We start from the raw sequence: 25,211 nt of genomic DNA on the forward strand, positions 1-25,211 counted from the left end.
TAGCGAGAAGGTATGAGAAGAGTCACGCTGCTGCTCTTCCCTTAAACCTTGGCGAGTCATCGTTGTTTCTTACTGATGGAGAAAGTGACTGAACATCGTACTGGAAAATTACTACAGGTTTTCATTTTCGTTTTGATCTCAGATAAATATACATTTGGCATGGGGCATGTCGGCAGTAAGGGTGTGGCCATGGCAGTGGCCTGTTCTATGGGGCTGAATGATGTCCTCCCTCACCAGTTCCTGTGTTGATGCCATAACCCCCAGTGCCTCAGAATGTGACTTTATACGGAGATAAGGCCTTTGGTGATGAAGTTAGGATGAACCCTATCCAATATGATTAATGTCTTTATAAGAAGGAGACATTGAGACAGAGGACACCAGGGATGCTTGTGTTCAGAGGAAAGGCCATGGGAGGACCCAGTGAGAAGGTGGCCCTCTGTAAGCCAAAGAGAGAGGCCTCAGAAGCCAAACTTGCTGGCACCTTGACCTGGGACTTCCAGCCTCCAGAGGTGTGAAAAATACATATCTGTGGTATATTGATACGGCAGCCCTAGCAAACCAATATAGTCTAGAATGATCAGATTTAGGATCCACACTGAACCATATAGTACAATATTAAAAAAAATTTTTTTTTTCATGTGGTATAGTCTGAGGGCTTTCCCGACTAAGGCCATAACTTTAATTACAAAATGAACATAACCTGTATTAAATTATGAATATGTTAACTTATTGAATGAGGACAGGAAAAATAAGCACCAGATTTAGACTACATAGGCTCGCTCTTGAAGGTAGAGTAAAAAAATCTGGTTTCCTTGACCGCATTGTCATAACATGCATATATAACTGTTATTGAATCCAGGCCGTATAGACAACCAGAAGAACTCTGGCTCCACGCTGTCAGAATGCACGCCCACAACAAAGACTCGGGGAAAACAGCCCTTTCATTCGATCTCTCTGAGCATTACCAACATGAGAGCCGAAAAGCCTACCTCTGTCTGAAGTCTATCTACCAGTATGTATCCATGCATAAGCTATTAACCAGGCTCCCTGGGCTCCGCTGCTGAAAATATTAATATATTCAAATCTCATTCTAGCTACTGCAAAGAACAGTACATCAGATCGGTGCATTAATATCTTTCTTGGACAAAAGCATCTGGAATTCTTAAGTAAAGTTTCTTCCTGGTTCCTTAAGACTCCCACTGAAACACAGGTGATATATGGCCTCATAAGGTGCAATGGCCATCAGGTGCCAGAGTGTGGGGTTAACTGTGTCTATAAAACACTGTTTATTGTACTTGAAATACAACATGCTTTCATGAGAATTATGTGCTTAGTTCTGTTCACAGCATCCAGTGGCAGAAATGGTTTATTTTATTTTTATTTTTTATTTTACTTTCTTAGACATTTTACCTAATGGGAATGAGATGGACCACATATGAAAGCCCTCCAAAGGCAGGTAATCATTCCTTAGCCTTCCCTGTATAAGCTGCATCTTCCAGACACAAATACAGGCTCGGAGCAGTTGGGAGGCAAAGCTTTGCTGAGAACCAGTAAGTCTGGAGAAGTTCAGGCAGTGATGAGAGGGAGATATCCCTTCAGGTTGCTGCTCTGCAATTCTGGGTCCTGAGTTAAGATATATATATATATATATATATATATATATATATATATATATATATATATATATGACTAGCCTCTCCACTAGCCAGCTTTGCCTTTTTACTATTGGCTGCACCTAAGGGCTTTTATCAATGACAGCAAACAAAGTAGGTGGTCTCCTACCTCTTTCTAACTGTAGAGAAAAAAAAAAGTGACATAATTTTTCACAGCCTGAAATAATTGGGGAAGTACAGATACTGGTTAGGATCACGATGAATTATTAGTGGAAAAGTGGGTCTCAGAAATACGTTACATGTGAAATATTTTTCGTCACTTGAACATGTGCCGTCCAGAGCTGGCCCTGTTCTAGCCGTCACAGGGAACAAACATTTCACATTCACAGATGCTCCCAATTTGGTGCGGTTTGGAGTGTAATTTAGATCAAACGTCTCCATGTAAATGAGTCAGGGTTTCTTAATTAGGTGCCTCTAAAGCAAAACCTTGGACCACATCAGTAGGTGTGGGTGTGGTGCCCACAATACTGGAATCTTTCCTATAGACCAGGCTCTTAAGCATCATTTAAATAGAGCTTTTCTTTTCTTTCTTTCTTTCTTTCTTTTTTTTTTTTTTTTCAGGCAGTAATAAATCTGCAGATGGCATAGACAGAAAGACGCTACTTCAGAAGATCTGTCTAAAAACACTGCCTCTTTGGCAAATGCCTTAAAGTAGGTCATTCTGCTGTGATTTAGCTTTTTCTTTAGATTTGATTGCCAGCTTTTTGTTCCCATTGCAAGTAGGGTGCATTCCAGTCCACAGACTTGTTCTTAATTTTTCCAACTGGTATTTGTTTACCAGGAATTGCAGATCTTCATACGAAAATGGCCAATATACTGTCACAGAGCTAATCATGCCCTTGACCACAGAGAGAAATGGATCCCGGTGCTAATCTGGTGATGCTGAAATATTAAATGCCCTAAACACCAAGTCTCCCCACAGCAAAGCTGCGTTGATTTATACGGGCAGGTTTGTTGAAATAATTGTCCCATCTTTTATACATGTGAAGAGAAGAGGTGACAGGATGGAAATGGAAAACTTTTACAAGCCAAATAGCCCTTGTATTCAGGTTATCTGCTTTTATACTTGTCATTGTTTGTGTTTTTTATAGGGGGAAAAAAATCACCGGGTCCCATTTCCCTATCCAGGCTTTGGGATTTACACACAGAACCCCCTGCGGCATTAATGAGTCACCTGCATAAATCCCCCGGCAATCAATGGGCTCATAGACCTTGTTTTGTTATATTAATTATTCGTCACAGAACCTTGACACTGACATTAAATGAGGCCTTAAAATATCCTGATGAAGGTCTTAAGGTATCTTTTACTGTTCAAATATTAGCATTGCAAAAAGTATGTCTAAGGCATTACTCATTTTGTGGTACCACGGGGAAGAAGTGAGTGAAATAAGGGCACAGGGGTATACTTCCTGGTCTTAACTCTTCATTGCCCAGAGGCCAGCTTTCCCAGGACTAAGTTGTAATCCTCAAATTGAGATTTGATTAAAATAAATGATAAAATCAGGATGAATAAAAGAACTGAGTACATTGTTTTCTCCAGATTGGAGTTGAATATGGTGTCTTCCCCACAGGCCAAGTTTTGTCTTGGCAAATTGTTGGTGTTTTCAGGTGAATTCCAAAATGTCAGTTAAAAAGACGCACAAAAAACTGGGCTCTGGAAAGGAAATGGAGATTATTGGCTAGGTGTGTTGCAAGAGGGACTGGGGAGTGTACACTTAAGAAACAGACTGGGAAAATGGTTTTATGTGCCGTTTTCCTTCATTCCTAGTAAACTTGTACTCAGAAGGCCTGGGGAATAGAAGGTTTGATTAAGCAAATGCTCTGGTGAAAAACACTTAAACATTACATTATCATATGTGGATTAGCAGCAATCAAACAACACAATTAGTATTAAAATTACAACACACATGGCATTATCATCCTTTGATAATTCACAAGGAACTTTAGAATCTTGAAGCTCTCATTAGGAACTTGAGTTATCTCTGTGCTAGAGCGTGGTTATTAGATAAAATGGGTGGTTATTAGAGATTTCTGACTGGTGAAATGACAGCTGATTGAAATCTATCTGGATCCCTTTGGAGTGGGAGCTATTTATTGAATTATAGTATTTGATGATACTCTCCAGGTTTTTCAATGCTGATGATTCTGAATTATCCATTGATTTTCTGCTTTTTTTGCTTTTGCTGGTTAGTGAGTCTCCCTGTGCTTGCCCCAAAGTGGTGTTTAACTCCATCCTCTCTCTTTAGGCTCTGAACAATCTTGTTGAATCCATTCTCTTTCATGAAATATTTTCTCTAAAAGCCTGGTTCTCAAATTTACATTTCCTCCTTTGATATCATACTTTCACTTGCTAAAATACTTTGTTGAATACCTCCCATTGCACTAGCCTGTGCTGGCTACAGGGGGCACTATGGAGCCCAGGAAGGAATGAGTCCTGCCTCTGAGGAATTACAGTTAACCTAGGCTGAGTAAAGGATTGATAACAACTTCACAACAGGCTGAGTAGAACTGTCTATGGCTGCACTAGGAACTTGGGGGAGGGGCCTCTGGTACTTTACAACTTATGGTTGGTTTTTATTTACATGCATCCTTTGGGGTACAGGTACTGCAATCTTCTTTAACCCGGAAGAGGAAACTGATGCTCTGAGAAGCCATGTTATCCAAGGCAACACAATTAAGGAGTCATAAACTCTGGACACAAATAAGTTTTCTGGTTCTGAATCCAATGCATTCTTCACTTTCTCTCTTGGATTCAGTAAAAAATTAAATGTCTGGACTAGACTCTCTGCTTAAGTTTCCAATTGTGCCCAGTTCTAACTATATATTCTTGCCTGTCACTCTCTTTATCTCATTAGATTTCACACACACACACATACACACACACACACACACACACACACACACTACAAGGTGGATAAAGCTAAGCATTATTTCCATGCTAAAGATGATAAAGCCATGGCTGGGACATGAAGCAACCGGCCTATAGTGAATGGGGAAGTTTATACTCCAGTTTTTTTTAAAATCTCCCAACCTATTGGAGCCAAATGTGTGAGACACTTTGCACCCACAAATTACTCTTTCTGATTAGATTGATGGGATAATCTAAGTCGTTTGCCAGTTGGTTTTCCTGTTCTCCTAGAATGTACTCTTAACATAGTGATTTTTTAAAAACTGGAGTCAGTTCATGTTATTCTGCTCCAAACCCTACAACTGGCTTCCCTTTCCTTTTATAGCAAGAGATAGAGGCTAAGGCCGCACAAGCAATACTAAAGACGCAGGGGGGGGCGAACTTGTCAAAATGGGGGGACATAGCGGGCGGGAGGGGGGAGGGAGGGAGGCGAGGGAGGGAGGAGGGAGGGAGGGCGGGAGAGAGAGCGAGCAGAGAGAGAGAGAGGAGGACGAGCAGAGAGCAGAGAGAGCAGAGAGAGAGAGCAGAGAGAGAGAGGTGAGGGAGGGAGGGAGGGAGGGATGGGGGCGTGAGTAGTGTTGTAGGTGAAGAATGCGAGAAAGAAAGACATCACGACCTGGGAACGTATACGTGACTCTGAGAACGCAGACCATTTCTCCTCTCCTCTCCTCTCCTCCCTTCTCCTCTCCTCCCCTTCCCTCCCCTCCCCTCCCCTCCCCTCCCCTCCCCTCCCTTTCCTTTCCTTTCCTTTCCTTTCCTTTCCTTTCCTTTCCTTTCCTTTCCTTTCCTTTCCTTTCCTTTCCTTTCCTTTCCTTTCCTTTCCTTTCCTTTCTTCTCTCTCTTTCTCTCTCTCTCTTTTGATGTGACTCTCTTTTCTCCCCACCTTTCCTTGGCTGGCTGCAGGGACACTAGCCTCCTCGCTTTGCTATAGGGGCAAGACCCCAAGACTCGAGATGTCCTCTCTGCCTGGTGCTTTGACTCCAGGTGTCCACTTCACAGGTTCCCTCCTTCCCTCAACCCTGGTCAAATCTCACCTGCTTCCCCAAAGACCTGCTTTATTACTGCAGACCACTGCACAGCACTCTTGATTCCTTCAGTCCACCCTACTTTTACTGGTTCCTTAGCAGCCATCACCTTCTATTATGCTGTAGCATTTCCTTATTTATCATGTTTATTAAATGTATTTGTTTATAGTATGTGTACTAGTATGTTTATTATGCAAACTCCATGAAAGCAAAGGTGATTTCTGTTCAATTTACTGATGTATCGCAAGTTCCTAGAACAGTGCCTGCCACAAAGTTGGTGCTCAAAGTCCACCAGATGATCCAGTTTCCATCAGTGAAAACGCCACTCTCTTTAGTCTACAAATTGAACACCTTGGCCTTGTCTTTACTTATTTTTGGTTATGCACTCATCATATCAAACTTATCAGCAAATTCTCTTTACTTCCTTTAAGGTCCTTCTAGGCATTCCTCCCTTCCCCCTGAGCTCCACAGCCAACACTCCCGAGCCTCGCCCAGATAGCTGCTCAGTTTCCAGCTTGGCTCCAGCCTCCTTCTTTGGGCCTTGCATCCCCAAATCCATTTTACATATGATCTTTCCATAAGTTAAGAAACTAAAATAGAAACAAAAGCAAAACTTACATTCTTCAACTACTCACTAACCTGCCTTGGTTCACGATGGTCTGAGACATGGACTCCAACTTTTCTCCAGGCCCCACCAGTAGCCTGGCTCCTCCCTGCACTTGGGTCTCTCCTTCTCCTTTTCTCTGGCCACAGGGTCACAGGTAGCACAGGTTGCTCACGGCCACATCCAGAGGCATCCACATCTGGGCATCTCTTCACTTTTTTCAGGTAGACCCACAGTCATCTCTGCACTTCCCAAATCCCACCCATGCTTCAAAACCTAACTTCAGCTCTACATTTCATTGCAGACTTCTCAACTATGTTAGTCTGTTTCTCCTTGCAGATTCTGTTTAACCGTTAATTATTCTCTACTCTTCTTATTTTTCTTAAGTGCTTTGTCCTCTGGTGGATTAGTAGCTCGCAAAGGCAGACCTTTATGCTTTTAAAAAATCTTCCTAATTCTCACTAGTTTGAGGCACGTCTTAGATAGATATTGTTGATTCATTGATTGATGGCTATATTCTTCTCTTTCTTGTATGTGTACTTCACCATGCTAGCTGTAGATAGCTGAACATTTCAAATGATATATTTTGAATGATATCCTAAATTTATACATCTTTGGCAAGTAATAGCATTTTTGCAGCTATACTGTTGAGCTATATATTAGGATAAATGTATATTTAAACTCCAGCCTTATCTAGTTTATAGCATGTCTGAACATAGCAACTGATACTGCTTTCACCAGGGATTAACTGACTCATACTTATTAAGCATGTGTGTATGTGTCTGTGTGTGTGCATGCTTCCTTCCATACATCTACAGTAAAGTGAATTCTATCATTAGGAAGTCACAAAATATGCAGATATGAGTATAAAAAGCACTTAGGAAATAACTAGATAAAGAATATAATCATTAATCCAACCAATAATTAAGCCTTTGATGGCACATGTAGGCTTTAGCGGGAAAGCCTCCATAGCACACAACAATAAACTAAGTTTGCATAATATAAGCTGCAAAACAGCCCATTATTTGATGTCTTTCAGCAACTCTGATTTTATTTTACAAAGCTGGAAGGAAGATTATTGCTCCCTTACTGTTCATTGGTCAAACCTTAAAGATGGCTCTGCCATCTTGTCTTCTCCTGACTCATCTTGAGAACAGACAGTTTAGTTCCTGACGGAGTGTCCTTCTGCAGCACTAACCAAGGAGTGAGAAATACAATCCCTGTTAAGAGCAGGCATCTCATTCATGAAACATGTTCAGGGACCAAGTTCTGTGCCTCCCTTCCACAGAAAAAGCCATTATAAGAGTGGTGTGTATTATTTATTATTTTGGACTCTCCCTGTTTCTGCTTCCTTTTATTTCTAGAACAAATGAAAGCGAACCTAATTATTCTGGGTGTTGAATCTCATTTTAAAGCCATCTTTCTCTTTGCCCAGCCTCTGCTCTCTCGGTTCAGGGAAAACTTCTCCTTGTAAAAACTGCCTTCTGGGGAGTGGTTCCCTGACACAGCAGCAGAATCTTAGGCCTCATCCCAGACCTCCTGACTCAGAATCTACATTAAAAAAATGTTTTATTGAGCCCTAGCTGGTTTGAATCAGCGGATAGGTGTGTCAGCCTGTGGACTGAAGAGTTCCGGGTTCAATTCCTGTCAAGGCACATGTCTGGGTTGCAGATTCCATCCCCATTAGGGGTTGTGTAGGAGGCAGCCAATCAGTGATTCTCTCTCATCATTGATGTTTCTCTTTCTCTCTCTCCTTTCCTTTCTGAAATCAATAAAAATATATTAAAATTGTTTCTTTTTTATTTTCTTGATTTTATAGAGAGAGAAAGGAAGAGGGAGAGATGGAAACATCACTGAGAGAGAAACGTTATGGGCTGCCTCCTGCATGACCCCTAATGGGGTTTGAGCCTGCAACCCAGTCATGGGCCCTGATTGGGAATCGAACCTGCTGCCTCTTGGTGCCAGGGATGATGCCCCACCAACTGAGCCACACCAGCTTGGCATAATCGACTTTTTAAACAAGACCCTTAGCCATCTGATTTGTAAGCACATTGAAGTTTGGGAAAACCTGAGCTGGAAATTTCTGAAATGCTTGGGTGGCAGGAATGCTGGCCACAGGACCAGCAAGTGGAAGACCCCTACAGTGCCCACTGTCTACCATGTGAATCCCTGGATGTCCTCCATCATTTGAGTCCCTTCTACTCGGGTGCTTCAAAGCCAGTTTCCTGAGAATGCTGAGTCAGTCACACGGCATGGATAGAGGGCACTCTTTTTTTCCAGCCTATTAGTTGCCACCGTTAAGCTCTTCTGCCAGAACCCGGGTTGTGTTAGGGGAGGCCATTTGGATGAGCTGCAGGATGATGGCCCTGACCTCTTGTGGTCCTTGAAGTTCCCCTGGTGCTTTTTGTGAGAGAAGGGGTTGGTAACCTCAGTGTCCTGGCCGACTTCCAATCTGTGTAATTGCACGCAGTCTACCAAAGCCTGCTCTGCAGTTTCAAATAGGTACGTACGGTATTACTCACTTCTTGTACCACACTGCTGTGTTGTGTGGCTACAGGCTGCTAATCAGCTGGTTTTCTCAGGTGGCTGCATTCAAGATGAAGCAAACAGCTCTCTAGCCAACTCCCTCCCACCCCCACTCTCTCCAGCTCCCTCCACCCCACACACAACTGTTTTCTTCTATGTTACATTTTTGGGATAAAAAGTGTTTTGAGCCCTAACCAGTTTGGCTCAGTGGCTAGAGCATTGGCCTGTGGACTAAAGGGTCCCATGTTCGATTCTGGTCAAGGGCATGTACCGTGGTTGCGGGCACATCCCCAGTGGGGAGTGTGCAGGAGGCAGCTAAATCTATGTTTCTCTCTCATCCAGTGTTTCTCTCTATCCCTTTCCCTTCCTCTCTGTAAAAAATCAACACACACACACACACACACACACACACACACACACACACACATATTAAGTGTTTTGGTTTCAGAAATTCCTAGAGCGGGACAATGATATTTCCTTACATAACACCTGCTCCTAGGCCCCCTTAGTCCTATCATAGGGCACTGCACAGATGCTGGTGGAGAAAATAGAGTGTGGTGAAATAGGCCTTCCTCTGCCGAGACGCAGGCTCAGTTCCTGGGACTGTCAAGGAAGCACAAATTATTATACATGAAGAGTTTGGCAGTCTAGGAATTGGTCCTTTTCGGTGTAATGTGAATGGAGAGTGAAGTCAGAGAAAACAGGGCAGGCTAGTTAGAAAAATACAACAGGACATCAACTACCCATCAAAGGCCTTGATATTGCTCTTTTGGATGCCTGGTCCTAAACAGAAACGTGGCACCGGGAAAGTGAGTGGAATCTCTCTGTGATGACGCAGAGGTCAGCATCAGGAAGCACGTGCTATCTAGAACAGCAGAAGGAGATGGAAGAATGATGGGAAAAGATGGGTGAGCTGGGAGCCAAGAGGACAGGGCTGTGATCCAATCAGAGAAGATGTAGGTTGGAGAGCGGGATCTTTCTGGGATATTAAATGGTTGCTTAAAAAGTGTTTGAAAGGGGGGTGAAATGGGATTTAATCACTTTGCATGAGTAAATGTATCCTTTTTTATGTCCAAGCCCAGAGACACAAAATAATTAGATAAAAATTCCTTTACAGCAGGGGTAATTTCTTTTATCTTTTCATATCCCAAACACTAGGGAAGATAAAATGAATTAGCTAATAAATAAGATGAATGAATAAAAAACAAAATTAATAATGGGAAGGATATTATTAAGAGGTGTATGTTGGCATTCAGTTTATGAAAAGCAGGGGGAAAAAAACATGTTTTTTAGTGCCCCAGGGCCAGCACCTATGTCTTGCCTACTCCTGCCCCAGAGTGCTTTCTTTGTCCCCTCTAAAATGAGAAAGAAAAGAGGAGCAAGGGGTTACTCCACCAGGTGGAGAGACTGACCGAGTGCCCAGAACAGAGTCCGTTTGCAAATCCCTGGGAGAAGAGAAAGGGCTAGAGGCAGAAAGTTGGGAAGCAAGAGCAAGATGAGGAAAGTGAACATTCCCAGAGAGGGCAGGGAGGTAGGTCACAGTTGAATGAGGTCCCCAGGTCTCAGGGGAGCGTTATCCTGATAAAACCCTCTTGATTTCCAGCTGAGTGTCTGTCATGATGGTACTGAATAGGTCTTTGTATAGTGACTAAATGGGCAATGGATGGATGTAGGCAAGAATGCTTCGAAGGTGCAGAGAGCTCTCAGGGTGAGGCGTGGGTGGAAGAATTTGATGGTGGTGATATTGGGAGGAATGGAAAGAAAAAAAAGAGGCAGATATAATCTAAGAGAAAATAGCCTGGTTAAAAAGAATGTATGACCCTGAAGAGAAGAAACGACCAGAAGTGAGAGTCATCTCTATACAAAAGAGTCATCTCTAAACCAAAGAGCTCCATACAAAAGGCAATATTTAGTATACAGACTCTGCATGTATTTTTAACTTCCTTTGTACATAGCAACAAATTAACCTGAGGAAAATTACAGACCAAAAACATCTCTCTGAGACAGAGATAAAATGCTTCCATATTCTAATCTTAGATTTGAGCTCTATGGTTGTGTAGAGAGTTTCAAGGGACAGTTCCCAATGTCCTGATCAAACATCCCCCAACCTCATCTCCTGGTCCCCAGAGGCTCTCATTCTGAAGCCCACAGTTTTAGTTTTGCTCGTCTTCAAAGTCAAGTGTGGGCTGAGTCTGCCACAGGCCCAGGTCAGTGATTCCTGATGGTTGGGATTCCCTCCATACACTGCGAAGGCCCAGTCTTTTCTCAGCCCGGACAATCCAGTCCTGAGATCTGAAATCTTGTGTATAATCTATACTTTTTTCTCGTCTGAGGGAAAAACACAGCAACTCTCCAACATGGCAGTGTGCAGCTGCCCGTGCTAACTATTTCTGGATGTCACCCCGCAGCTCTCATTTCTGCCTCCCCCTCTGCATCCCCGGTAGGGCTGCTGGACTTGTCAGCACCTTGTCACGGCTCCCTGGTGCGTGGGCTACCGTCGGACTCTGTGTTCTTCACAATTATCCAGAAAAAACTTCCCAGAATCCTCTACAAGCAACACACACACACACACTAACAGGTAAAAAAAAAAAAATGCCCACCACAAAGCCACTTTCAAAAACGTAATCCCCTGAAGTGGGCGCTCCTTGCAAAGCTGCTGTGTCGCCTCCTGGTCGGTCCTGCAGCACTCCTTTATTAGAGGTGTGACAGGGATGCGGGAGCCAGTGTGATGTCACGAAATAATACACATATGTCAGGCGTGCTTTCATGTCTTGGGTACAGACCAGAATAAATTACTCCCGTGGAATGTCTTGTTTTTCTTTGCAGGGAATGGCCCCGAACTTTACAAGAAGCTATGCTGACAAGAAGTGGCGGAGAACCATTATTAAAAAGAAGCTCCTTTAAGGGAGGAACGAGTGGCCCAGGGGTTCACCGGGGTTCAGGAGACAGAGGCCTGGGAGGAGGCCGTCAGGCGGACAGCAGTGAGACATGCATCTTGTCCTGGAATTGCCGCAGGCGGCGGGAGAAAAATGGGTATGGCATGACAGGAGCATGGGGAAGTGGTTCTCAGAGCTGAAGGTGAACAGAGAGGAACTGGCAGCGGCCTGGACATGCCAGCCAGGGAGGCCAGGACACCAGAGACACGTGACAGAGCCAAGCGAGACAACTGCAAAGCTCGCTGAGCAGCTCACTCAGAGGGCTTGCCAGGAGGCCAGATGCTGCTCCTGGAAGAGTGTTTTCCCTGGTTGGGCATCTGGGTTCAGCGCTTTCCGTTTAAAGAGGAGAGGGGAGGAGAGGAGAGGCGGTAAAGGCAGAGCCGTCCCTGCCTTTTCATAACATGGAAGCCTTCGAAGTGTACATATATGCTCATGCACACCACACACAGCATTAATGCAAGTGGACATGGAACATGTTTTAAAAAGAACTCCTAAAAATAAGACTTTCCCCGGTACTTTTTAGGTGGAAAGCAAAATGTTAGGGGGGAGAGAGAGGGAGAGTTGAGAAGAGAGAGAGAGAGAGAGAGAGAGAGAGAGAGAGAGAGAGAGAGAGAGAGAGAGAGAGAGAGAAAGAGAGAGAGAACACAGACACCAAGAAAAACCCTTATATCACTATGTCAGCTTCCTAGTAATTAGTTAGGTAATTTTACGTGAAGTGCTGGGATTATAGACGGCGTTCAATTAAAAAAGGAAAGAGAATTCGAGTGATGGGCTTGTGCGTCTATCACCTTTGGCTGGTCTTTCTCGCTCGCTGTCTCCTCATTCCTTCTTCCCTGGAAACACCATCGGGTATTGGTGTTGGCAGGAAAGCAGAGTGTGGTCTAGTGGACTGGAAATCAGGTGACTTGAGGTCTGGTTGATTCCCTGCCCTCCCCCCGCCCCCCCCTTTCACGTTGAAGTTTCTCTGTGTCTCTGCTTCACAAAACAGGAACTGAATTTCTCGTACACTTAAGAGTGGAGGTCAGTGTTTGCAACCAAGGTGATTTTTTTTTCTTCACCTAATGCTAACTAATTCAAGGTAGTCCTACGTGGTCAATATTAGACTTGGAAAAAATGATGGACAGGGAGGTTGCTTGATATAATAGGAGATAGGAGCAATAGTCTTTAATTTAGTAGTGGAAGTAATGCCAGAAAATATAAAACTAAGTTTTTATCTTCTGAGATTGTTACAAGTCTCGGATAATCAAGAAATCAGGAGAACTGGCATCTCTCTCCTTACTCTTCTGGACAACAGCGACAGGTCTAACAGGCTCCAGCACTGTGGGGGGGTCACACACCTCTGACCAAGCCTTCCTCAGTAGGGGAGCCTCTCTTAGCAGCCTTCATTGTGCTCAGAGCCTCTGAACAGGCCAACTTAATATTAGCACATGTTACTTCTTTTACAACCAGGGCTTGTCTTCTCTTCCTCATGATGAAAAGATAAACATCAGGTGAAGAGAGAAAGTAGAGAGGAACAGCTTCCTAACCAATATCCTCAAAATGTAATGTTCCCTGGTCTTAGTCTGAAATATATCAAGTTTTCCAGTTTCCAGTTGATCTTAAGTGGCTATTTGATGATCATCTTCTCACTCGATGAGTCACGTGACTCAATGTGTTGCACAGAAATTGCCCACGTTCTGTAATGTGTGGGGTCTGTACTGGGCTCTGGGGTGTACCAAGAGTCAACGTGATGCACATCCCTGCCTTCCTAGAGCCTATGCTCTAATGATAAAGGGACCAGGTCAGTTTCTTATAATTCCCACCTTCACCAATATGTTAGGACTGAACTGCTACCGTATCAGTAACATTTTTTCTTCCAGCTTGTATTTATTCCTGTGATTTTTTTTCAAGAGCCAAAAGCTGAAAGCTCAAACAATATCTAGTCATCTCTAGAAAATCTGCCCGATGTCCTGTTATTATGAGAATTTTCTAGGCCTTCTTTTGGAAGTAATGATTTTAACCACACACACACACACACACACACACACACACACAATAAATAAATAAAAATAAATAATAGCTCTGCTCTTGCCAAGTTTTCTTCCTGTCACCATGCATGCCACTCTCAGACTCCTTTCACAGGCTCTTCCTTTGATGACCCATCAGTGTTAGACATCACCCACCTAGTTAAAAACCTGGGTGCCATCTGAAATTTTCCTTATTTCTAACCTCTTGTAAGCATTTGTGGAGCATGTCCTGTTGAATCAACTCCCTCCCCTCATGCCTCTTGTATCCATCCTGTGCCCCACCCCCTCCATCCCCACCTCCCTTAGTTTGGGATTGCTAGCTTGGACTATCCTACAGTCCTCTTACCAAGGTTCACTACCTCTAGCGTTGTCCTCCTAGAGTCTATTCTTCACACTTAGAAAGATTGTGAGCTTTAGAAATACAAATCGCACCACCTTATCTCTGCTTCAAACCCTTCAGTGATTTACTGTATACAGATAATGAATTTCAAATTCTTTAGCAAAGAGTATAATGTCCTTTACAATTTAGCTCTAGTTTACTGTATTCTCAGCTTATGTCCTACCACTTCTAGGATTCACCATTTCTGTATCAGGCTGTAGTTCTTCTTGGTGCCTCTGGTACAGAGTATTCTTCCTGCTTACAGTTGGCCTGTTGTCTGCCACACTGCCATCCCTAGAGACAGCATCTAGCTTTTGGGAGTTGCTCTTTGGTGTCTCAAGGTTAAATTTCAGCACCTGCTTGGTGTTCTCATAGAGTCTTGTGATTCAGCACCATATTTATATAGATAAAAGCCCAATATGCAAATTTCCCCCACAGGAGTTTGAACGGGAGACCGATTGCTCTCTATGATGTGCACTGATCACCAGGGGTTGGCAAGGAAGGCTCCGGCTGGCAGCTGGAAGGCTCTGATCAACCCTGATTGCTGGCCAGATCTAGGGACCCTACCTGTGCACAAATTTTGTGCACCAGGCCTCTAGTTTATTATAATCATTTGCTAATTTACTCCAGGAAACTATAAGATACATGAGGGTAGGAGCCCCTTTTCTGCCTCTAGTATCAAGTTGTGGGGACAGCAATTTTTTTCTATAAAAGATCAGAGAGTAAATATTTTTGCCTTGTGCAACTGGTTACAATTATATAACTCTCAGCATTGCAGCATGAAAGTAGCCATTGATAGTACATAAATATATTAGTGTGTGTGTGTGTGTGTGTGTGTGTGTGTTCCAGCAAAACTTTAATAAAAGCAGGTAGCAGGTTGGATGTATTGCATGAGCCACAGTTCCCAACTTTTGATCTAATTCAGTGCCTGGAGTACAGTAGCCACTGCAGACTTCCTGCAGGATGAGATTTTCCAGTTAACATTTTCACAAATGCGAATTTATTTGACCTATTGCACACATGAGCAAAAGGGAGGGCTAAAGACATGAAAAGGTTTTCTTAATGTTGTACAGTTTCTAAGGGCTGAGGTTGGGATGTGGGCTTGTGTCTTCCGATTCTAAATTCTTGGTTCTTTCCATTAGGTAAAAGGCCAAGATTCATGGTGGAAAAGGGTGCGGCAACTTAAAAAAACTTGCCTCATAGGAGAGAAATACCCTCCAGGGGGTGGGCCACCACTAATAGGAAAGACAGTGATAGATGGGTAGTAGCCATTTTAAGTTTTGTTTTTTTCCCCTCCCTATTATCCAGTGGTTAATTTTCCCATTCAGATGTTAAATCAAAAGATCAAAAGTAATAATTTCACTCTGGTCTTAAAAAACCTTATCTCCCAAAGACTTCCTGCAGAACAAGGGTCCACCACTGGAAGGATCATTGAACCCTAGTCCCCAGCTCACAAACCTTATAAATCCTGTGCCAAGATGTCTCCTAAGTAGATGACATTTTAATGATTACTACAGGGAGTTGGGAACTATTGCTTCATCCTCACGATCAGAGTAATTAATTTTCTTAACTACCAGGCCAAATTCTGTCACGGGAGTCCAGTTGAGAAATTTCAGACCCATAGGAAGTACATTAGCTCTTCAAAGTGATTAGGGTGCCATTTCAAATACACAAGCAAAGGAGCTATTAGGCTTCTGGCTTATTTCAAACAACTTGCAGCCCCTGTCCCTCAGGGAGGGAAAAAAAAAAAAAAAAAAAAAGAGGAAAAGAAAAAAGAGGGGGGGAGGAGAGAAGAAAGAAAATAACAATCTGCACAGGTTCCTCATTTTCCAGTAAAAATACCCAGGGCTTGCAAGCCGTGGGATATCAGGTATTGTGGTTGGGTGAGAGACCAAAGAGTACAGAGAAAGGGCGGAGTGCCAGAAGTCAGCACAGAAAAACACAGCCTGCTCCACAGCACACCGGGCCGAGCTTCCAGAGGCCCGCCGGCAGGCAGACAGCTTCACCAGACATGGCTCCGCGATCAGAGAGAAGGGCAAGGGCTTATGGGCTTTCCAGCCCATTCTTTAACCCTGTCTCATTTCTCCCCAAAATATCAGAAATGCTCACTGTCCATGCCGCTTTAAAGACAGGGTGGATGGATTCTTTCCTCACCATTGTTTCTTCACACAACCCTTATATTTCTAGATCATCATCGTTTGAGTTGCCTTTGACCTGCTTTTGTAGAATATTTTATTTAACATCCGTGAAGACCACAGAGAAGCTTTAAATATCAGTTTACTCTCACAAAATAGCCACAGCTCACCAGTTTCGCCTTTCAGAGAGGCATTCGACTGGCACCCTTCCATGAGATCTGTCTATTGAGCCATATCAGTTTTTCACCTTGGAATTCTATGAACAGCTGGGAGATTTTCTTAGAGTCAATACAAAAGGGAAGCTTTCTAGCTCCCCTTTCAAACTATTTTATAAAGTGCAAGTCTCCTATAAGACATTTATTTGCATCCAAAGTCTGCAGCCCGTGTATTCTTCCAAGGCTGTTTTGAAAGTCAACGAATGACTATTGCATGTCATCTCTACAAAGCCACCCACTTCTAAGACATGCTGATGTTCTGTATACCTATTTGGGAACTGAATTTGAGATTGTTTTGTCTTCCAAAACGCATGCCACAAAGTAAATTTGGCTAACAAGCTTGGGTTAGCGGTGCATTTTTGTATTTATTTTCTAAATTTTCTGTAATTATATTATTTTTATCCTGGAAATAAGAATGTGGGAAAGACTTCAGCAGTGGCCTAAAAGCCTTAATGATAGTAATGACAACACACATCCCAGGACTTCAAAAGGTCAGCATCTGGCAGATGTGGAGTTGATAGAATTGAAGGAGGGTTTCTATGTGGGGTTGAGGCACAGGAGAAGGCCCTAGCGGCTTCAAAACATCTCTCTTCCCAGGCCTCCACAGATCAGGGTGCTGTTCTGCCTGACAGGAAGCCCTCTCTGTGAGACGCATTCTGATAAGTTGGACAATGAGCAAGAGAACTGTCCCTTGGAAACTGCTGTAAGGGGAGCCTCTGCCCCTGAAGCTCAGGGAGGCCTGGGCCCACCTGCACCCTCCTCAGTGGCTGAAAGGTAAGGAGGCCAGATTCTCTCTCAGCAATCTCCCACTTCAAAGGTGCAGATAGTCAGGTCTAAGAACTGGGACAAGATGTGGATTGGGCATGGCATGGGGGTGTCACGTGATTTGTCAAACGTAAAAACAGCCTCACTGGGATTGGGGAAACTGGCTGAGTTGGGATAGCATAGAAACTATGGCTTTAGAAAAGCGGTTCTGTGGTGAGACAAAGAATTTTCTGGAAGCCAGGAATTTGGCAACCCAGCCTTTGCAATTCTTTCTGTATTTATTTCAATGAAAGTTATTTTACAATTTCTCACTATAAAAATAGTACATGTCAACATATAATGTTTATCTAGACCCTAACACGGGCTTTTAAAAAGGTTATTCATTGACTCCGCCTCACACAAATAGGATCAATTGCAATCTCTACTTTGTAGATGAGAAAAAGAAAGCTCAGAGTATAGGGACTTATTCAAGGTGCGTCTCCAGTGAGGGGCAGAGCCTCGACTCACACTCAGGTCTTCTACCTCCCATGCCTGTTCTCTTTACCTGTCCTCCCCATCTCAGTGTCTCCTTCTAAACCGTTGGTAGAAGTGAAAAAAGGAACACATGAGAGAAATAAACCTCATAATTCAGCAACTCTAAGAAAGAAATAGTAACATCTCAGCAAATGCCTTTACAGTCTTTTCCAGATGCATGACTTTTTCATATATTTATAGTTCTACTTTCTCTGAGTATATAAAATCTTATACCCCCGCCTTTAATGTAGCACAAGCATTTCCCTGAATTAAAAAAATCCCAATTCACTATGAACAATATTTCCCTAAAATAATATGAACTGATATCATGTGCCACCTTCTATCCCTCATCACTGAATGTTTCACTGGTCTCCAGGTGTCCACCAGTGCAAATGTTATGTTGTAAACAATTTATCTGCAGAACCAGCTTGCTGTTACTTAGGATAGGGTCCCAGCAGTTAAGATGACCACGCAAATTGTATAAAGATTTGAAAAAGTTTTCATTCTTGAGATATATTACATGTTTGCCTTACCAACATGCAGAGAGATATACCCCACTGAGCAGCGTGTAGAGGGCTTGATTCAATACACACCTGACAAAATGGGATTTATCTTATTTTACTCATTTTCTATAACCTCATCTTCTTCTTTCTCCTCTATGCATTTGCAAAACAGAGAAAAGGGTGCACCATTCTAGCAGTACTTCCTTTTGCTTTTTAAAATTAATGTTGGAGGGACTGTTTTCACAGTTTGAAACCTCAGACTTATCTCCATGGCTGATTAGATATGGGGGATAAAGAAAGGAAAGAAATAAAAACTGTGTGGCCTTGGCTGGCAAGCTCAGTGGTTAGAATGTCAACCTGCCGATTGGAGGATTTGAGTTAGACTCCTGGCAAGGGCATGTACCTGGGAGAGAACCAATCTATGTGTCTCTCTCACACGATCTCTCTCTCTCTCTCTCTCTCTCTCTCTCTCTCTCTCTCTCTCTCTCTCTCTCTCTCTCTCTCTCTTTCCCTCCTTTCTACTCTCTTTAAAAGATCAATGGAAAAATATCCTTGAGTGAGGATAAAAACAGCAACAACAAAACCGCGAATTTTTTTAAATGAAAAGTCTCAAGACTTGGACCATTTCTTTCCCCTTGATGATCAGCCCTCCAACCTATCTGTGTGGCCTCCTGGGCTCGTCTCTCATTCTGTCTTGTTCTCCTTGCACTCTGCTGCCAAGTGTGTCTTTCATAAACACTAAGCATGTTTTGCAATTGCCTGATAGGTAAGGTTTCGACAGTTCTCTATTTCCTATATACGTCCTCTGCCTGGCTTTCAACCTCTCAACCTACACACCAGATTTTTTTTTTACCAGCAAGTAAACCTTACCTTTCCAGGTCATCCTTCCCATTAACTTCAGCTTCGCTCTGCCTCCCTACCTTTCCAAAGAAGCAGGCTAAAGGAAAATGCACTTGACACTTATATTTTATAGAGATAGAACTTGCCATTTATGTCACGGTTCAGCAGGTACCCCAGGACCTTCCAGTGCTTCTCAGTGTAATGTCAGTTTGTGAAAGCGGCTGTAAATAAGGGCTGTGAGTTGATGGCATTTGAAAATGATAGCTTCTTCTGAATTCCTGATCTCAAGCTATCACAGCAGAAGCATAGGACTTGAACTTCAGTTTGATCAAGAACAAGGACTCTGAGACTATTTAGCCTTTACAGCCATTCTGTAATCACATGGTTAATATAATCACAACACTTTAAAGTTATAGCTTCATGGCCAGAACTTGCATTCACCTTCTAGTCCAACTGTGCAGTATCAAGCTTTCTCAGCTGGCACTTCTCTGCTTTCAAGGGAACGTTTAATGCAGACCTTTGCAAGCATGGAGCTCTGTTCTGTTGGCTATAGAGTACGTAGGCCAAGTGGAATTCCTGGCACTTCATTACATTCCCTGACCCTCACTAAACAAACTTCAAAATATATATATTTGCAACAATTTGGAATAAACACTGCATACAAGTGTTGATGGTAGATTTTTCTGAAGAACTACCAAATGCATCAAGGCTAAGGAAAACATTCTAATGATTCTTTCAAACATGAATATATTTAAATTCTCATTAAACAATCTTCTTATTTAGTCTTCTCAGGCTTTGATGACATGCCACGATTGGCTGTTTATCAAAAACTTAGCAAGAAATACTTAACAAGATATAATCATGTGCACACACTTGTGCATAATTAAACCCAGTTTACTAGTAAAAATCAGTGTGCAGGGGAATATGGTCACACCACTCAAGAAAGGTAGAATGACTGGCAAATGACACTCCTCTATCTATAATGAAATATCTTATAATGTGAATGCTGTGAAGGTGATATAATAATGCGTTCTTAAATCTTAGAGACATTTATTTCCATCTTTACTAGCTGAATGAAAGTTCTAGCGAAGTCATGAAGTTAATTTAGGCATAAAAACACAATCAGGCTTTAGTTGTTCACACTGGAATGGTGTGGCATGGAGGTGAAGGATTCTCATCCTTCCAAGGTTTTTAATTGGATGGATTCTCATCTGTGCATTTTATTCTTTTTTTCAAAGAACTATTTAGCCGACTTTCCTTTTCTTCATTTTATAGCTGTTCTTTCAGTTGGAATGAAAGAGGATTAATTGAGACTGAGTAACTGATATTTCTCAAGATCTACAAGACTAGGTATTGCATTGCATTAAAGAGTACACGTTCTCATTTGTTTTATGACTTTGTCCAGTTAACGTTACTGAGATAAGCACTCTGGTATTTACTTGTAACCTGAAACCCTTTCCACAGTGTGACTGGATCCTACGGGAAAAGAATTAACATTTGAGGAATGCTTACCCTGTGCCAGGCATTTTATATGCATTATCTCATTTAATTCTCATAACCACAGGATATGGCTGACATAATTTAATCCAATTTTATGTGCCTGGGATTATTAAGGGAGTTAGTATGGGACAAGGATTTGACACTAGATCTACTTATTTCTTGAAAGCCCCAAGATCCTTTCACTAAATCACACTGGGTTTCCCACTGTAGCCAGGATGTAGAGGTGACAGGAAAGGCCATTCTAACAACAAGGGGTCCTCTAAATTGTGACACAGGTGCCCCTTGGGAGTAAAATAAGTAAGAGGATAATATGACAAATTAGATTAAGACATCTACCTAACTGGTTAAGCAAATTAGGAGCTATGCATACCATTGAATACTATGTCATCATTAGAAAGAATCAGATGAATCTTAATGAAATATGAAGCTGTCTATGACTTGCAAAGTAGTTGTAGGAGAATATGTGCTGTATGATATACTTTGACACAATCAACAACCATACACACATTTTTGCATGTGCTTAGAAACAGGTCTGGAAAGACATATACTACAAAAGTGTTAGTTATTTCTACCCAGCAGGCTAAGAATGACTAGTAGGCAAATTTCACTTTTTAATAAAATATTCACTACTGTTTAAATTTTTTGTGTGAGCAATCACATGTATTACATTTACAATTAAAACTCATGTGACAAACTCATTGAATAATCTTCAGAAATGACCAGACCCAAGGAATGACGATTAAGATGATGAAGGAGATTTAATCTCACAGAAATAAACTCTAACAAGCTTCAACACTGCCATATGCATATGGTCAAAGCTAAAACCTTATCACTTGTATTGAGCTCTGTCTTATCTGAGGAAGACATTAACAGAGGACAAATAGTAACAGTCATTTCAAATTTATCATGTCCAAGAGGGCCCTCTCCTTACCCATCTGTGTAGCACTACCTTTTTCCCATTCGCACAAGCCCAAGCCCTAAAAGACATTCTTGATTTCTCCTTTCCCTTACCCACTGCATCCCAACCAGGCAAATCCAACCTGACCCACCTCCAGAATATCTCTCCGAGGGCTCCACTCAAGCCACCATTTTGATTTGCCTGGACTACTAGGGTTGCCTCCTAATAGGCGCCCCTGCTTTCCCTTTTGCAATCCATTCTTCACATGGCCACTGTGACCTTTTATATTTCCCCAGTTGTGGCTCTTCATTGTATTTACAATGGGTTACAAATGTCTTACTGTGATCTGACACCCACATAACATTTGTGACCTGAACTCCCACCACCATCCCCCTAGGCTCTAGCCATCCTGGCTTTTCAAATACAATAAGCTCTTTGGGTTCTTTGGGTTTTTTACACTTGTTATTTTTCTCCCCTGATTAGAACACTCTTCTCTTTCAGGATGGCACCTTGATAATCTGAATCAACATTTTACAGATGAGGAAATAAAATTTCAGGGAATGTAAGTTAACTCATTTATGGTCCTAGTCTTGGTACAAGGCAGGGCTAGGTTTTGAACTCATGTCTGAAACATCTCATGCCTTTCCCATTGTACTATACAACAAAGTAAAGATGTCCCATCTCAGGGCTCTGAGTAGAGTTCTGACTAATCAGCAAATATCTGTTCACTGAAAAGGCCAAGATAAATCAATTCAGTCAGAAGTTCCTTTTGTAGCTTCTCCTTCCTACCCTTAATACATTCTCCCAACTTTTGCAGGAAGACTTAGATGAGTGAGAGGGGAAAATATGAGATAAATGTATTTGAAAATTCTTGTTTTAGATATCTGAAATGAAATATTGTTAATTTATGAAAGGAGTATATGACACAACAAGATACCTTTATAACTTACTTAGTCAGATGTCCAAAGAGGACTTTCATGGTGTCACGATTTGGTGGAGGGAGTTTTTGTACAAGGGACTTCATAGTTTCAATTCTTGTGTTGTTGTCTTGCTTTTCTGAAAAATAAAATAAAAACAAAGGTTAGAAAAAAAATAAGATTTCATAGATACACGAGGGAATTTTTTAAGGAGAATTTTGGACTAAGAATTAGCAGCTTGAAGTCCTACTCAGCAGCCAAAGGGAATAAGTATGCTCAACATTATCATGAAGTTTCTTCATTTTGACTCTGAATTAGATCATGGCCATGTGACTGAGACTGGCTATAGAGACAGAAGTCAAAGTATTATCTGGGACTCCTGGGAAGGACATGCATAAGGTGCTGATTTAGCTATTGAATCAAATCTCACAAGTGTTTTACTATTATACCAGGTGTGGTAGGATGAATAATGAACTTCCACAGATGTCCATGTCCTAATTTCTGGAACCTGTAAGTATTTTACCCTTCATATCAAAAGGGATGTTGCATGTGATTAAATTAGGGGTTATGAGATGGGGAGATCCTGCTGGATTATAAGGGTGGGCCCAGTGTAATCACGAAGGTGGTTAAGAAGGAACCAAGAAGATTAGAGCCAGAGACAGAAGTCATGTGACAGAGGAAGCAGGAAGAGAAATGGCTGTGGGATAAAAGGCCATGGGCCAAGGAATGAAACAGCCTCTAACAACTAGAAAAATAAAGGAAATAGGCCCCCAGCAGGAAGACAGCGAACTGATTTCCATTTTCTGGCCTCCAGGAATGTAAGATAATAAATTTGTGTTGTATGAGCTTGTGGCAGTTTGTTACAGCAGCACAGAAAACAAACACACAAGGACACACAGTGTGATTTAATTACCAATATTCTATTGTTTGCTTGATTTTGTAGAAGAGTAAATATTTTTTTATTACTTCTATATTACCCTGTTTCTGGAATACATTTTGTTTTGTTTTTGCTATGAATTAGGAAAGTGCAAAAACAAAAATTGAAAGTATAAAATGTAGTCATATACATAAAAAAAAATAAGTTCTTCAAAACTGCATGTGCCACATGAATTTATTTTCTTCATTTTGTTTATTTTTTTACTTTTATGGGCATGAATGGCATATTAAAACTAAGTTACTTAGCTCACTAGAGAATTCATCTTGCCATAATTTTAACCAGGGTGGAGAATAATTATTGAACTCAAACATTTTCTATGCTTTAATCTCTAACTATTAGCACAGAGCTCTGGGTGACCCTAAACAGTCCACTGCTGCGAAAGATGACATACAAGAGAGGCAACACCCACCAAATATCCATTCTCTTCTTCCTTAGCAAGGCAATCCCATCATCGCCAGAATGCCAATATACTTACTTAAAAGATCTCATTTCCTAGCTTCCTTGGCAGCTGGAGTGGCAGTGTGACTAAGATTGGCCATTGAGACTTAAATCCAAATGTAATGTGGGACTTCTGGGGAGACCAAGGAGAGGATGCTGGTTTAGCTTTTTAGCCTTTTTACCTCTGCTCTTCAGAATGAAGACAGAATGGTTATAGCATGAGATGACACTGAGAACAGAGGCCCAGCAGAGTGGGGCACATGGCTGGGAGGCACATCCCTGAGTCTGTGGGGCAATCACTGGTCCTACCTGTCTCTGAGCTTCTTTGTCATAAGAAATTAAGCCTCTGTGTACTGGGACCTTTATGAATGGTTCTCTGATACTAAAGCCAAACACAGTTCCTAATATGATGTGCCTCATGACGCCCAATTTGTAATCACCTGCTATTAGGTAGATGAACTTAATAAAATGGAGAAAACCATGCAGGGTATTTCAAATATACTGCTGCAAACAAACAAACAAACAAACAAACAAACTATCCACTTTTATAAGAAATTATAGGAAAAATATCCTGCAGAAGATGGTATTGGTGAAAGTGGGATGGGGTAGTCTTCCTAGTAGAACTAAGCTTAGAAGCTTTTCTTCTTGCTCCTGAAACCGCAAAGGCCTATAAATAATACCTCCCACAGTCACAGCTTTCAAAGTTGCAGTTATTCTTAGAAGAGTTCCACCATAATATGGATTGGACTGCCAATGAAAGAGACAAAGGGGGAGAGAGGGAGGAAGGGAGGAAAAGAGGGAGGGAGAGAGGGAGGGTGGGGGGAGGGAGGGAGGGAAGGGGGAGAGGGAGGGAGAGAGAAGGAAAGCCAGTTGCAACATCATAGAATACAGCAGATCTAATCTTTCTACTTAAAGGCTAGAAAGCCTCCTTGCAGCTTGATGTTGCTAAAACATTGTGATGCTTCATGAGACCACTTGGATCTTATGAGACACCAGAAACTCAGAAAAATAAAGAAAACAAGAGAGTGAATTGGTACAGTATGCCCAGGACAGAGTTCTTGGAACACTTGGATACCCTATATATGGTCATCTGAAGCTAAAGCTACACACCAATGAGTATATGCAAAGATATATACCCCATGGTAGTAACAGAATTTACCTGAGGATCTATTGAACCACTTGTTTCAGGCAGTAAAGGTGATAACAGACGAGGTGGGCAGTAGTCTCTATACCTATCCTGACAGTCCTGAATAAAGTATGTCTTACTGTTAAAAGGTGGTAGAGGAAAGAAGAAGTGAGGGGAGGAGAGGAAACCTTTCTAATTTCATGAACATTTCTGGCCATAGTGATGATCAAGTCAGTGTCAGAATCTCCAAAAAAACAATCAATTGACATTGAGGACTACAAAAGCAGCAGCCATAAATCAAACTGGGCAAATGATAAGTAGGAAGTGATTCACATGTGTATACCCAGCAAACATCTGTTTTAAGGAG

The 25,211-nt window shown here is 42.0% G+C and overlaps 1 protein-coding gene across 1 annotated transcript in view; it reads right to left on the reverse strand.

The window, feature by feature from the left end:
- ARHGAP15 (Rho GTPase activating protein 15) overlaps window positions 1-25,211 on the reverse strand; it is a 622,919-nt gene that overhangs the window by 45,974 nt on the left and 551,734 nt on the right. The window contains exon 13 of the mRNA XM_036422005.2: window positions 22,377-22,482. Coding sequence (XP_036277898.1) covers window positions 22,377-22,482 — 106 coding nt within the window. The remainder of the gene's footprint in view (window positions 1-22,376; window positions 22,483-25,211) is intronic.

The sequence above is a fragment of the Pipistrellus kuhlii genome, unplaced genomic scaffold (genome assembly GCF_014108245.1).
Source record: "Pipistrellus kuhlii isolate mPipKuh1 unplaced genomic scaffold, mPipKuh1.p scaffold_m20_p_7, whole genome shotgun sequence".
Lineage (NCBI taxonomy): Eukaryota > Metazoa > Chordata > Mammalia > Chiroptera > Vespertilionidae > Pipistrellus > Pipistrellus kuhlii.